This window comes from Manduca sexta, unplaced genomic scaffold (assembly GCF_014839805.1).
Source record: "Manduca sexta isolate Smith_Timp_Sample1 unplaced genomic scaffold, JHU_Msex_v1.0 HiC_scaffold_3134, whole genome shotgun sequence".
Classification (NCBI taxonomy): Eukaryota; Metazoa; Arthropoda; class Insecta; order Lepidoptera; family Sphingidae; genus Manduca; species Manduca sexta.
In genome coordinates this window covers 1-15569 of record NW_023594169.1, presented here as the reverse complement: position 1 = coordinate 15569, position 15569 = coordinate 1, and the positions used below count along the sequence as shown (strand labels likewise).

General features: G+C 45.7%; 4 protein-coding genes and 1 pseudogene across 4 annotated transcripts; all 5 read left to right on the top strand.

Moving 5' to 3' along the window:
- Positions 1-2084: 2084 nt before the first annotated feature.
- LOC119192765 (histone H2A) lies at positions 2085-2800 on the top strand. The gene has a single exon (XM_037446529.1). It carries the CDS (start codon positions 2227-2229, stop codon positions 2599-2601), a length of 375 nt encoding a protein of 124 aa, XP_037302426.1. The 5' UTR covers positions 2085-2226; the 3' UTR covers positions 2602-2800.
- Positions 2801-3596: 796 nt separating this feature from the next.
- Positions 3597-6697, top strand: LOC119192764 (histone H2B-like). The gene is made up of 2 exons (XM_037446528.1): positions 3597-3737; positions 6083-6697. Exon 2 carries the CDS (start codon positions 6171-6173, stop codon positions 6543-6545), a length of 375 nt encoding a protein of 124 aa, XP_037302425.1. The 5' UTR covers positions 3597-3737; positions 6083-6170; the 3' UTR covers positions 6546-6697.
- Positions 6698-7359: 662 nt separating this feature from the next.
- LOC119192763 (histone H3) lies at positions 7360-8708 on the top strand. The gene is made up of 2 exons (XM_037446527.1): positions 7360-7484; positions 7905-8708. The coding sequence occupies exon 2, from the start codon at positions 8030-8032 to the stop codon at positions 8438-8440; it is 411 nt and encodes a 136-aa protein (XP_037302424.1). The 5' UTR covers positions 7360-7484; positions 7905-8029; the 3' UTR covers positions 8441-8708.
- A 2544-nt stretch (positions 8709-11252) lies between these two features.
- Positions 11253-12055, top strand: LOC119192762 (histone H4). Its single transcript, XM_037446526.1, has one exon. The coding sequence runs from the start codon at positions 11349-11351 to the stop codon at positions 11658-11660; it is 312 nt and encodes a 103-aa protein (XP_037302423.1). The 5' UTR covers positions 11253-11348; the 3' UTR covers positions 11661-12055.
- Positions 12056-13149: 1094 nt separating this feature from the next.
- On the top strand, positions 13150-14899 carry LOC119192761 (annotated as a pseudogene).
- Positions 14900-15569: the final 670 nt, after the last annotated feature.

The following is a 15569-nucleotide window of genomic DNA, read 5'->3' as shown; positions in this document are numbered from 1 at the left end:
TCCAACCGACCCACACGGCCTTTGGAAGCTGGTCCGCTCTTTCAAGAGAAAGATGTGGCCTCTTTTCCTCCGCTCAATCGTCCGAATCAACGCCCGCGTTTGACGACGACGAGAAAGCGGAATTATTAGCCTCCACCCTGCAGTCTCAATGCTCGCTCGAAACAACTCCCGTAGACCACGATCATCTTGTTGCGGTAGACTCTTTTGTCGAAAGTAGGAACGCGATCCCTTCGCCGCCTATTCCGCGACCGTTACAAACAATCGACCCGGATGTCGACGCGCCCCCGACCCCTCGCGCCGGTGACGATCAATGAAGTCGTCACTCTGATCAAGGCACTAAATAGGCGAAAAGCCCCGGGGCTGACGGTATCCCCACTAGGTTACTGAAAATGCTACCGGGGCATCTGGTCAAGATTCTTGCTGACATCCTCAATGCAGCATTCCAGAACTGCTACTTTCCTGAGGCCTGGAAAGAAGCAGTCGTGATAGGGATTCACAAGCCGGGTAAACCCGCGTCAGATCCGGCCTCTTATAGGCCCATTAGCCTCCTTAGTACGATAGGGGAAACTTTATGAGCGGATCGTCCTCGACCGTCTCAAAATAGTAGCCAATTCTCACAATCTGCTCCCTCCGGAGCAGTTTGGTTCTCCGTAATAGGCACAGTTGCGTGCATCAGATACTCCGCATCACGGAGCATGTCTACTCTAAATTCAAGTTAGGATTTTATACCGGTGCTCTCTTCTTCGATGTTGAGAAAGCATTCGACAAAGTGTGGCACAACGGCTTGCTGTACAAGCTGTACACTTATAACGTGCCCACACATCTCGTGCACATCATACGAGAATTTTTGTCGAATCGCGGTTTCAAATATCGCGTCGAGGGCACCCTCTCCTCTAGACATACCATCTCGGCCGGAGTCCCGCAAGGCTCCGCGCTATCACCCTTTCTCTTCTCGCTATATACTAGCGATATTCCTAAATTCAAAGACGCCCATCTGGCGCTATTCGCGGACGATACGGCGATCTACGCTTCACGTAGAGAGCCGGAACATGTGGTGCGCACTTTGCAGGCCGCCGCCGACCAGCTCGGCGAGTGGTTTCGCAAATGGCGCATCACTGTCAACCTCAAAAGCCAAGCCATCCTATTCCATAGGATGCCTAAGAAAAAGCGCCTAACGCTTCAGTTAGATTGTCTGGCCAGATCATCCCTTGGACCCGTAAGGTCAAATATCTAGGTGTGTATCTTGATCAGAGTTTGACCTTCGCCCCACACGTAAATGCGGTACGCGCGCGAGCATTCGCGATGTGCCAGCTCCACTGGCTCTTAAACCGAAAAAGTAAGATGTCTATCCGCAACAAGATTAGGATCTTTACTACGTGCGTTAGACCGATCATGACGTACGCGTCCCCGTATTCGCGCATATACCGCCTGCTCGACTTAAGTGTCTGCAGGTGGTGCAAAACAAATTACTCAGACGTGCACTCGGTGCCCCGTGGTACGTTCGCAATAGCAACCTCCACGTGGACACCGATATGCCGACCATCAGGCACTTTATGCACATGTCCAGCAGACGCTACTTCGATAAGGCGGTCAATCACCCGAACCCGTTAGTCCGATTAAATTCAAAATACACTCCATTCGACCGCGCGAAATGGAGAAGACCGCGTTCAGTTCTGTCAGATCCAGAGGACGATATAACTCTGGCAATACGTAGAAAGCACGAGCTGCTTAAAAGCTCAAACACTCTACACGACCGCTGCTCCGTCCTCGCCGTCGAGGACCTCGCCGCGTCCCCGTCCTCCGACCCTTCTGATAATTCCGGCCCGGACGCCGATGTAACCATGTTAGATTGTTAGGTCGTTCCTTCGCACCTCTCGCGTTTCCACAAACGTTGATGTCCCCAAAACATCTCCTCTCAGTGGCCGTCCTGAGCCGAGGTCGTGACCCTTTAGAGGGTCGCCCTCAGCATGGTCACTTAAGGGCTCGCAGTGCCTAAAGCACGCACCCGCAAGACCGGTGTGTTTGTATAAGCCGGCCCTTGCCAGGCTAACAAACGTATGTCAGTAAAAAAAGTGATTTTTAACTATATCACTTTATTCGAGAGCGCATCGTAACGTATCGTATCGTATAGTAGTGTAATATAACATAATATTATATAGCACGTACATTTGCGTTCTATATTCTTTTCTTTTTTTGTTTTTAATTTAAAAACAACAACACTACATCATGTCTGGACGTGGTAAAGGCGGCAAAGTCAAGGGGAAGGTCAAGTCTCGTTCTAACCGTGCCGGACTGCAATTCCCCGTGGGACGTATACATAGACTGTTGCGTAATGGAAATTACGCGGAACGCGTTGGCGCCGGTGCACCTGTTTATCTAGCCGCCGTTATGGAGTACCTAGCCGCTGAAGTTCTAGAGTTGGCAGGAAACGCCGCTAGGGACAACAAGAAAACCAGAATCATACCTAGACATCTTCAATTGGCGATAAGAAACGACGAGGAGTTAAACAAACTTCTCTCCGGTGTGACCATCGCACAGGGCGGCGTGTTGCCGAACATTCAAGCGGTGCTGTTGCCCAAAAAGACCGAGAAGAAGGCTTAATTAATTAGTTAGTAATTAATTATACCTTTATAAAATACCTAAAACTGTAACACCGACGCTGCGTGGGCACGCGTTGCACGTCGCAAACCATGAGCGAGCGAGTGAGCGCGCGCGCGCATACATAAAAAAATTTTAATAAATAAAGCGCGTGAGTTGTTAGGTAAATGGACAAAACAAAAGGCCCTTTTCAGGGCCGCAATATGATTCTTACTATCTACTATATACTCATTACTTACTTATACAATTGTATACGTAATGAGTGAGTAACAAATAATGTTTCGTTTCGACAATGAACGTTTAATTCTACAATATTATTAGTATTTGTTCACCTCTAATATACACTAGAATTGAGATTATGACACGATAAATAATATTTACCTTATCACTGACTCAATAATTAACCAACCAACTCAATAATTAACAATTAACCAATTCTTCCCTGCCAGCCCGAGCTGGCTTCTTTGTTTACTAAGTATATTTTTCATTTATTTTATTGTCTTTGTTTATATAAGCTAATCTAATTAAGTAATAATTGAATATTCTCATGTACCTTGACTTATCATAAGTGCAACTATGTTCGCCTACGTGATGAATAAAGCATTTTTATTTTTATTTTATTTTTTTAACCAATCTACCCACCTACCTATCAATACTCGCCCAAACTCAGGGCGAGTTCGCAATGAACATATTCATGTATTATTAATTAATACACAGTAGTATTTGATGGTCGACATAATACTATTATGATGTTTTTGCTAAAAAAAATCATCCAAAATCGTCCGAAAATAGAACTGAGTTTAAGTATTAACTAACAAAAAAAAAAAAAAAAAAAAAAAAAAAAAAAAAAATGTCTACTTTTACTATCTATCTACCCCACATACATAATGTTATTTATACGATAGTAGGTTATGTTAAAATAAAGCAAAAAAACCAAATACAAAACCAAATGAATACAATTATTATTATTATTATTATTATTACTTACGTACTTACTCCCGCCCGCCGCATCACCGTGCCGTCGCGCAGCGCATTTTCCTCTGACGCACTCTGCTGTGATTGGCCGTTGGATGGACGTGAACGTGGCTCACCCGTTGAACGTTCTGCGCGCGAAAGTATTATATTTTTTAATACCAAAAATTTTATCGCGCTCCGAGAGGGTGCCAGCGGCCATTCACGACCACTGGCGCCTTCCCGAAGACGTGCGGGAGGTGGTGAGGAGGCGAAACGCGGCACTCAAAGCCTGCGCGACTCGACCCGTCCCGGAACGACGACGTCTTGCGCGTTTCCTCCAACGCGAGGCCAAACGTCGCATACAAGGCGCCGTCGATTCGGGATGGGAGAGACGTTTGTCGGAAATCAAACCGACCCATACGGCCTTTTGGCAACTGGTTCGTTCCTTCAAGAGAAAGGATGTAGTCTCCATGCCTCCGCTCGATCGCCCGAATCAACGCCCGGCGTTTGATGACGACGAGAAAGCGGAGCTCTTGGCCTCCAGCCTGGAGTCTCAATGTTCCCTGACCGATACGCCCGTAGAAAACGACATCGTCGTTGCGGTGGACACTTACGTCGAAAGTAGGAACGCGACCCCTCCGCCTCTACCTACCCCGCGTCCGTTAAACTTAAATCAAATCGTTGCCGTTGACCCGGATGTCGACTCGCCGCCGCTCGATCCCCTCGCTCCGGTGACGACCGAAGAGGTCATCATTCTGATCAAGGCACTCAAAAGACGTAAAGCCCCCGGGGCTGACGGAATCCCGAACAGGTTATTAAAAATGCTACCGGAGCATTTAGTCAAAATATTAGCTGCAATCTTCAACGCAGCCTTCCAGAACTGCATATTTCCTGAGGCCTGGAAAGAAGCAGTAGTCATAGGTATCCACAAGCCGGGAAAACCCGCATCTTCACCGACCTCTTATAGGCCGATTAGCTTACTCAGTTCGTTAGGGAAACTTTATGAACGGATCGTCCTCGACCGTCTTAAAATAGTAGCCCATCTCCACAATCTACTCCCTCCGGAACAGTTTGGTTTCCGAAGTAGGCACAATTGCGTGCATCAGGTCCTCCGCATCACGGAGCATGTATACACTAAGCGTAGGTACGACCGTCCTACCGGCGCGATATTTTTCGATGTTGAAAAGCATTCGACAAAGTGTGGCACAACGGCTTACTTTTAAGCTGTACACTCTCAATGTGCCCACACAGCTCGTGCACATCATACGAGACTTTTGTCGAATCGCGGATTCAAATATCGAGTGGAGGGAACCCTATCTTCCCGACACACCATCTCTGCCGGAGTCCCGCAAGGCTCCGCTCTCTCTCCTTTTCTATTCTCGCTTTACACAAGCGATATTCCATCCTTCGAAGACGCCCATCTGGCGCTTTTCGCTGACGATACAGCAATCTATGCTTCACATAGAAACCCCGACAAGTTGGTGCACATTTTGCAATCCGCAGCCGATCTATTCGGTGCGTGGTGTCGCAGATGGCGCATCACCATAAATCCCGCTAAAAGTCAGGCTATAGTTTTCACTCGGCATACCAGAGTACAAGCGCCTCTCGCTTCTATAGTCATGTCAGGACAGGCCATTCCTTGGACTAGGAAGGTCAAGTATTTAGGCGTGCTACTTGATCAGAAGCTGACCTTCGTCCCACATGTCAATGCGGTACGCGCGCGAGCCGCACTCGCGATGAGCCAGCTGCACTGGCTCATAAACAAAAATAGCAAATTGTCCACCCGCAACAAAATTCGGATCTTTACCTCGTGTATTAGGCCGATAATGACATACGCGTCGCCCGCGTTCGCGCACATACCGCCTGCTCGTCTTCAGCGTATGCAGGTTTTACAAAATCAATTCTTAAGACGTGCACTCGGTGCCCCGTGGTACGTTCGCAATCGCAACCTCCACGTGGACACCGATATGCCGACCATCAGGCATTTCATGCACATGTCCAGCAGACGCTATTTCGATCGGGCGGTCAATCATCCGAACCCGCTCATTAGGTCCGTGTCCATATACACTCCTTTCGACCGCGCGAAATGGAGGCGTCCACGTTCTGTCCTTACAGATCCAGAGGACGATATAACTCTGGCCATCCGCCGAAAGCACGAGCACTTAAAGCTCCTACACTCCACACGACCGCAGTTCCGTCCTCGCCGCCGAGGACCTCGCCGCGTTCCCCGTCCTCCCGACCCTTCGATTAGTTCCGTCGGCCCGCGCGCCGGCGAAGACGATTAGGTAGACTGTGTAGGTCGCTCCGTGCACCTCGCGTAAACCCCCTAATCGCTGATGTCCCCAAACATCATCTCTCAGTGACCGTCCTGAGCCGAGGCCGTGACCCTTTAGAGGGTCGCCCTCAGCATGGTCACTTAATTTAAGGGTTCGAGTGCCTAAAGCATTCACCCGAAAGTCCGGTGTGTTTGTAAAAGCCGGCCCTGCCAGGCTAACAAACGTAGAGTCAATCCAAAAAAAAAAAAAAAAAAATTTTATCGCGCATTCACATTGCGATTGAGGTATATCGCGGTCGTTACTGCATTCAATTAAATCAACTTCATTTAACAAAAACACAATATGCCACCCAAGACCAGCGGCAAGGCTGCCAAGAAATCTGGCAAGGCGCAGAAGAACATCTCTAAGACTGACAAGAAAAAGAAGAAGCACAAGAGGAAGGAGAGTTACGCAATTTACATTTACAAAGTGCTCAAGCAGGTCCATCCTGACACCGGAATATCCAGCAAGGCGATGTCGATAATGAACTCGTTTGTGAATGACATTTTCGAACGCATCGCTGCGGAAGCATCTCGTCTGGCGCATTACAACAAGCGCTCCACCATCACATCCAGGGAGGTGCAAACATCTGTACGTCTCCTTCTGCCAGGCGAGCTGGCAAAGCACGCAGTCAGTGAGGGTACCAAAGCTGTCACAAAGTACACCAGTTCAAAGTGAGAGCTACTACTAGCTAGATAGTAATGTAAAATCGGTGGTGTGTGTGTGTGTACGTAAACGCACGCACGCAAGCGAACGAGCAAGCACGCATGCACGCAACCCGAACATACATACAACTTATGTCATCCAAAAGGCCCTTTTCAGGGCCACAATATATTTCATGAAATCACAGTTCAAACGCTCGCACGCACGCGCACGCACGCACGCACGCACGAAGATTAAGTTAAGTTATTATTATAATTTAATTTGATCCGATGTTGTGTGCGTACGATGTGTGATGTTTTTGTGAGTGTGTGTGTAATGTGTATTGTTGTTTCTTTAAGGCATCTCGTCACAAAAAAAAAAAAAAAAAAAAAAAATAATAATATAAATATAATAATTTATAATAAGTAATAAAATAATACAAAATTCATTGTAATAATTCTCAACTGCTCTCAAGTGCTGAATAATTGTAGGTGAACCCTAGAGAGCACGTGGAGTTTTAAAATAAAATTTAATATGTGAGTAATAGGTACATATACCTGCATGAAATAAATATTAAAATATAGTTGTAATACACTACCTACCTACCATTTTAATAAATTAAATAACACTATTTTGGACCACGTAACATAATATATTATACAAAAATAAATAAACAAATAATATCACCTACACACAAGCATGAATAATAATAATAATTATATATAGAAGAATAAAAATTAAAAAGAAGAAAATATAAAAAATAAAAATATTAATGCATTGACTACGAATTATGTATGTCCATTCATTATTTTCATAACATTATTATTATTATTTTATATTATATTAATTAATCTAAATATAAGATCTAAAGAGAGAAAAAAAAAATAAAAAAATTATATAGTCTAAAGAAAAGGACGGAAGATGAACGATTACAGGCCACTGCGGCGTTTTGGTATAAAAAGGCGCGCGCGAATGGTATGGTTTTTCTGTCAGATCCAGAGGACGATATAACTCTGGCAATACGTAGAAAGCACGAGCTGCTTAAAAGCTCAAACACTCTACACGACCGCTGCTCCGTCCTCGCCGTCGAGGACCTCGCCGCGTCCCCGTCCTCCCGACCCTTCTGATAATTCCGGCCCGGACGCCGATGTAACCATGTTAGATTGTTAGGTCGTTCCTTCGCACCTCTCGCGTTTCCACAAACGTTGATGTCCCCAAAACATCTCCTCTCAGTGGCCGTCCTGAGCCGAGGTCGTGACCCTTTAGAGGGTCGCCCTCAGCATGGTCACTTAAGGGCTCGCAGTGCCTAAAGCACGCACCCGCAAGACCGGTGTGTTTGTATAAGCCGGCCCTTGCCAGGCTAACAAACGTATGTCAGTACCAAAAAAAAAAAAGGTATGGTTTTACATTCTTAATCAAACCTCTGCGCGTGACGGTCGATCGCTTTGTGAGTTCGTTCGTTCGTTCGTTCGTTCGTTGTTTATTTATTTGTTTGTTTGGTTGGTTGGTTGATCAACACAATGGCGCGTACTAAGCAAACAGCTAGAAAATCAACCGGTGGCAAAGCGCCACGTAAGCAGCTGGCGACCAAGGCCGCCAGGAAGAGTGCTCCCGCAACAGGCGGAGTGAAGAAACCTCACCGTTACAGGCCCGGCACTGTCGCTCTCCGTGAGATCCGTCGTTACCAGAAAAGTACGGAACTTCTGATTCGCAAATTACCGTTCCAGCGTTTGGTTCGTGAGATAGCGCAAGATTTCAAAACCGATCTGCGTTTCCAAAGTTCCGCCGTCATGGCGCTGCAGGAGGCCAGCGAAGCTTACCTGGTCGGTCTTTTCGAAGACACGAACCTTTGCGCCATTCACGCCAAGCGTGTTACCATCATGCCAAAGGATATACAGTTGGCGCGCAGAATCAGAGGGGAGAGAGCTTAAACGCCGCCGTTCGCTCTTGCAACCAACGTCGTCGTCGTCATCGTTGTAGAATAATAATAATAATAATAACAATAAATATTATTCAACACGACGGGTGTTTAAAATAATGTGCGCGCGTGCATCGCAGCTCGCTCCTCGCATATTATTAGAAACACATAATATCGCGAAACATTTATATTATTATATTTACAAATGAAGGCGAAATTGACGCACGCGTGATTCGCGCATCATGACTTTTAATCATTAAAAGGCCCTTTTCAGGGCCGCATATATTTCAAAATATAATTACAATTTGTTTCTTACATCGTCTACGAAACGAGACTCGGCAAGTAAACGACAGACTAAGTATATATTACCTTTATGGCATATTATATTCATAATAATATTACCGTACTCAACACTAAACACATAGATTTGTGTATATTGTTAATAAAATATTAATAATATTAACGCAACAAATTTAGGTTAGTTACCTTCTTAACTTTATAAAGAAAATAACATAATTACTGGTAATAATTATAATATCGATGAATCGATGAATTTTTATATTTATAAAAATATTTTTTTTTTTTAAAGAGAAGAAATTGAAGAGACTGCAAATTGCATCAACTCGGTAGCGGTAGGGGTTTTAAGATAACTTGCGGTGTCATTATTATATTGCCATCGTTTTCGCTGTCTCCGTGGGTTATTATAGCACCGTCGCGTTCCGCCTATCACAGCCGCGTGAGTAAGTTAGTATAACCCCCCCAACCATTCTCCTCGCGCGCTTCCTCCCCTCCCCAACCCGCGCCGTCGTTTTCGTCGTACGTGGCAGTATAAAAACGGGCGCATGGAGTTCACTACTTGCCGACAGCCTGGAATCTCAGTGTTCGCTCGACACAGTCCCGGTAAATCCTGCCCAACTCATTAGGGTTAACGAGCTAGTCGAAAGTAGGAACTCTATCCCACCGCCGACACCAAACTCGCGACCAACATTCGCCAACACCGACCCGGACGTCGACGCGCCGCCCGACCCCTCGCCCCGGTGCGGATAGAAGAAGTCGTCTCACTGATCAAGGCACTCAAAATACGAAAAGCCCCCGGAGGGGACAGAATCCCCACCCGAGTTCTCAAAATGCTCCCTGAGCATTTGATCCAAATACTCACTGCCATCTTTGATGCCGCCTTTCGCAACTGCCTGTTTCCACAAGAGTGGAAGGAGGCAGTAGTGATTGGCATCCACAAACCCGGCAAGCCCCCCAAAGACCCTGCTTCCTACCGACCCATCAGTCTCCTTAGCACTGTGGGAAAGGTATACGAGCGCATTGTGCTCGATCGACTTCGCCTAGTGGCCCACCAACAACACCTGATTCCCGAGGAGCAATTCGGCTTCCGCACTAGGCATAGTTGCCTCCACCAAATACTCCGCATCACGGAGCACATTCATGATAAAGCCAGACACGGCTTCCCCACCGCTGCCCTCTTCTTCGATGTAGAGAAAGCATTCGACAAGGTGTGGCACAACGGCTTGCTTTTCAAGCTGTACAAACACAATGTGCCCACACAGCTCGTGCACATCATTCGAGACTTCCTGTCGAACCGCGGTTTCCGCTACCGCGTGGAAGGAACTCTTTCTTCCCGCCGCACCATAACAGCGGGGGTCCCCAAGGATCCGCGCTATCCCCTTCCTCTTCTCGCTGTACACCAGCGACATACCGAAGCCCAAAAAAGCCCACCTGGCTCTTTTCGCGGACGACACCGCAATCTACACTTCCGGTAGAGACCCTCACAGGTGATACGCACCTTGCAGGCCGCCGCCGACGAACTCGGCGCGTGGTTCAGCTGGTGGCGTATCACCATAAACCCCATAAAAAGCCAGGCCATATTCTTCAATGTGGGCAAACGCCCCATTGAACCCCCACCAAGTCAAGATGGCTTCTCAGCCCATCCCATGGACTGATAAAGCCAAATACCTAGGAGTGATCCTTGACAGGAAACTGACCTTCATCCCACACGTAAATGCGGTACGTGCGCGAGCCGCATTCGCGTTAGGCCAGCTCCATTGGCTCGTTAACAGAAAAAAGTAAACTGTCCATCCGTAATAAGATTAGGATCTTCACCACGTGTGTTAGGCCGATAATGACTTACGCTTCGCCCGCATTCGCCCACATTCTGCCCGGCCGAATTAAGCGACTGCAAGTTGTTCAAAATAAATTTCTCCGTCATATACTCGGTGCCCCATGGTACGTTCGCAACCGCAACCTCCATGTGGACACCGACATGCCGACCATCAGGCACTTCATTCAGATGAACAGCAGGCGCTATTTCGACCGAGCAGCCAACCACCCAAACCCGCTAATCCGCTTAGCATCCATTTACACTCCATTCGATCGAGCGAAATGGAGACGCCCGCGCTCTGTCCTGAACGACCCAGACGACGCGATCACATTGGCCATTAAACGTAAGCACGAGTTATTGAAACTCACACACGATACAAGACCGCGCTTCCGTCCTCGCCGTCGAGGACCTCGCCGCGCCCCCGCCCTCCCGACCCTGTCAATATCAACCCGAGTGTTGATGCAAACTCTGACGTCCCCGCGGACGTCACGAGCTAGGATACAAAAATCATTCCCTAATCGATGATGTCTCTGTCCTCTCCCAACGACCGCCCTGAGCCGAGGTCCGTACCCCACTCGGGGTGCCCTCAGCGTGGTCGTTTAAATTAAACGGGCTGGAGCGCCTAAAGCGTTCACCCGGAAGACCGGTGTAGCTGAATAAGCCGACTCGCGTCAGGCTATCAGCGGTAGCCATACAAAAAAAAAAAAAAAAAAAAAAAAATTCGAACGGAACATATTTCGTGCGGACTGTCTGCCGAACGGATCTAACACAACGTAACATAATCGAATCAAACTAAACCAAAACAACAACAATGACCGGTCGCGGCAAGGGAGGCAAAGGTCTTGGAAAAGGAGGAGCGAAACGTCACAGGAAAGTTCTTCGTGACAACATCCAGGGTATCACGAAGCCTGCCATTCGCCGTTTGGCACGCAGAGGTGGAGTGAAGCGTATCTCCGGTTTGATATACGAAGAAACTCGCGGTGTGCTTAAAGTGTTCCTCGAGAACGTAATTCGTGACGCCGTCACGTACACAGAGCACGCCAAAAGGAAAACTGTCACCGCTATGGACGTCGTGTACGCTCTGAAACGACAGGGACGCACGCTCTACGGTTTCGGCGGTTAAGTCTCTCATGATGGATGCGTAAATCGTCCGTCCGTCCGTCCGTCCGTCAGCCCGTTCGTTTCGTTCGTTCGACCGTACGTCGTCAGTCACTTGAGCGTGAGCGAATCTCGCATTGTACGCGAAAATTGAACATGCGAATACCTATTGTAAGATCATAATCAATAAATACAACGACACAAATATTATATAATGCGTACAATGTGAAGGCCGCGCACAAAAAATAAAATAAAAACAACAACAACGACGACAACAACGGCGGCGGCGGCGGCGGCGACGACGACGACGACGACGACGACGACGACGACGACGACGAGGAGAACTAGGACGACGTTCTGCGCGCCATGTGACGACTGTAACACACCGAACTGACAAAAGGCCCTTTTCAGGGCCGCAAATTGTTCATTATAATTACATAATATAATCATATTATGTGTGTACCTAAGTTTCTAATCGATAAAATAATGAATTCTACTTCTTGTATTACTTCAAATATTAATACGTAGGTTGGTAATTTTAATGATAATTATTGATCATGTACTTCCAGCCGACTTGACGATATGTGTATATTCTTCGTGTGTGAGACACCCCCCCCCCCCCTCTCCCCGAACGCTACGAGAAGGAAATGCATGACTTATGATACTTATGTTTCGCGTTGTATGTCGAAATTGAGCGAAAACAGAGTGAATAATAAAAAATAAATAAACCCCTAAACTACCAATTGAATAAAGACATTATTCATTATCACGCAAGTTATAAGATATGTACACTTCTTAGATTTCAAGTAGTTAGGTAAGTAAGTAATTAAGTGAGAGGGGTACGTAGGTAGATACGTAATAGTAACTGATTTAGTTAGTTCTATTTTAAATAATATAAATAGATAGGTAAGCGATACGATAACTTCTACTATTTGTTCTTAATAATAATGACTGACTGACTTACTGACTCGACTAGTTCGCTTTATTATTAAGTAACCAAGTACCTATGTACCCAGGGGTAGGTACGCACCTACAGTGTGCACTGTACACTTAGTTAATGTACTCGTATGTGTATTTATTGTACGTATTGAACTAAACATAATAATATTGCGTTAGGTATATTATATATTATTACATTATAATATTATATAAAAATTGTAAATTATTAACGATACTCTGATCTGAATGTGTACTTATTTATGTATGTATGTATGATGTATGTGTGCGTTCGTGAGTGTTAGTGGTTCTCTAAAATTTATACTTAACGCACAGACACACAGACAGGCACAGACAGGCAGACAAATTATTTAAACATTCAATAATTCCGTCCATCATTGCTAAACAACGTAGGCCACCCCGATAGCCAGCCAGCCAGCCAGAGAGACAGCAAGCCGACCGACGCCACTAACTAATTAAATTATATTATATTATTATTATTCAATTATCAAAATCACACACACATTTTTTTTCTTTTTGCTTCCACGCACTTCGCCTCGCGCCCGACTGCCCGACTGATGCTGCGCTCGCTGCTGATGCTGCTGCTGCTGCTCGTGGTGCCGCTGACGTGTGTGTGCGCGTTTGTGTGTGTTTTACCACCCTCTCATTTGTGTGTCGTTTTAATGTTAGGAAATGTTGATGAGCAATTATTATTGTTTCAATTATATAACGTTATACATTTAGCCATTTATTTGAATAACAATCAGCACTCCATTGTTTCGTATTTTAGAGATATATAACTTTTAAACATGACTACACGTGAACACGTTACCGAGTGGCGAAAATAAACAACTTTACTCAGATAACGGACGATCATATCGTGTATATATGTTTTGAGATAAATAAATCAGTTCATGGGGAATGAGGGCGCATAAACGTTTAATTGATGAATATATGAAAACAATGTTAAAATTCAATTTAAACAGACTGATGTTAGTGAAAAGTTCCAACTGTTCGTACGTGAAATCGTCTCGCGCCGCAAAGGCTCTCCTTACGGTATAGCCGCGTGTCAGCTAATGAAAATTTCTACCAACCTAGTGGCGACATCTGACGTCGTGTGAACTCTTTTTGTGTATTGTATTTAAAAGCAATTGCAGCATTTTAATATAATAATAATACTACTTACTATTACATACTTGTACTACTACTATTAATATTATTGTAAAAATAATAATAATATTATTACTACTATAATAATTATTATTATTATTATCATCGTTGTGGTGGAGTGTATGTTGCGCGCGTATTGTTGTGCATAATTTGAGAAAAACAACCAAAAAAGAAAAAACAAAAATAAGGCGAACACAGCTGTTGCAACCGAAGCCCCAGCACCGGCAACCCCGGCAAAGACACCTACCGCGAAGGCGGCCGCTGCAGGCGCTGCCGCAAAGAAGCCCAAAGCTAAACCTACACATCCGAAGACATCAGAAATGGTGAACAATGCTATAAAAGAGCTGAAGGAACGAAGCGGATCATCGTTGCAGGCAATCAAGAAATACATCGCCGTCCAGTACAAAGTGGACGCTGAAAAATTGGCACCTTTCATTTAGAAGATATTTGAAGAGCGCCGTCGAATCGGGCACTTATATACAAACAAAAGGCCAAGGGGCGCTTCTGGATCTTTCAAACTTGAATCAAAATCTGCAGCGTCGAAAAATCAAAAATCAGCCGGCGGTGTCGGCGGCGGCAGCGGTAGTGGCAGCGGTGGCGGCAGCGCAGGCGGTGGACCTGGAAGAAAAGCCGGATCGAAGGGCAACACTGCGAGCGGCGCTGCCGCGTCGGCCGGTGGTAAAATCTAAGAAGGCGACAGCGGCGGCGGCAGGCAGCAGATCTAAAAAGCCGCGGCCGCTGCTGCCGCTGCAGGTGGTGGGGCGAACGCGTCGTCATCGTCCGCAACGTCGCCGGCTAAATCGAAATCTTCATCTTCCTCGGCCGCCGCCGCCGCCGCGACGAGAGACAAGAAAGCCGCAGCTGCCAAAAAGAAGCCGGCGACCGCAGCGAAAGCTGCAGCACAGGGTAAGGCCAAAGCGCAGCCGCACCGAAGGCCAAGAAATCCGCCAAACCGCCAACCAAGAAACCTAAAGCTCCTAAGCCCAAGAAGGCGGCCGCCTCTAGGCCCTGCAGGCAGAAGCCTCAACCGGCCGCCAAGAAAGCTTCAGCCGCCAAAAGTGAACGCGATATGCTCACAATGCACCTGCGTAAATTGCCATTGCCGTTGTCGTCGTCGCGTTCAAGTCACATTAATAACAACATCATCAACATCAACAAGTACAAATATGATTATTATTATTGTGACGGAACGCGAGGAGGCAACGCGCGTGTGCGATCCATGACGCACAAACATATACACACATACAACAGCCCTTTCAGGGGCTAACAAATATTTCAAATACAATCTACGCACTTATTTATTATTATATAATATAATAAGTGTGAATTTTAACATTAAGTTTCTTAAGTTCGACAAGATGACGAAGTCTTTACATGCATACATACATACCATTACAGAATATGTATATGTATTATTATAATGTAATATACCTGACTGCATATCTACCTATCTATCATTTTTTTTTTTTTTTTTTTTCTTTTTATTTATTGATTCGTTCAATTTGGTGGGACGTAAGAATTCCATTTTACGATGAATTCATACAATATACATACATATAGACATTGACATACAAATCGCACGAGTGGCCGAATTATATTATAATATTTTTGGATTTTACTGAATAGCTATATATTATATAAGGAAAAAAAATAATGTGAGGGAAAATACTTAATATAATCGCACCTAATATAATATATTATTATATTACAATATTATATTGTGTGTTGTGGCATTGTACGTCATATTGTAAAATTCGAAGTTTCGTTTTTAGTTTTGTGGCCGTCACGGCATGACCGACAGCCGCGCGGCTATTGGCTCGCCGCGCAA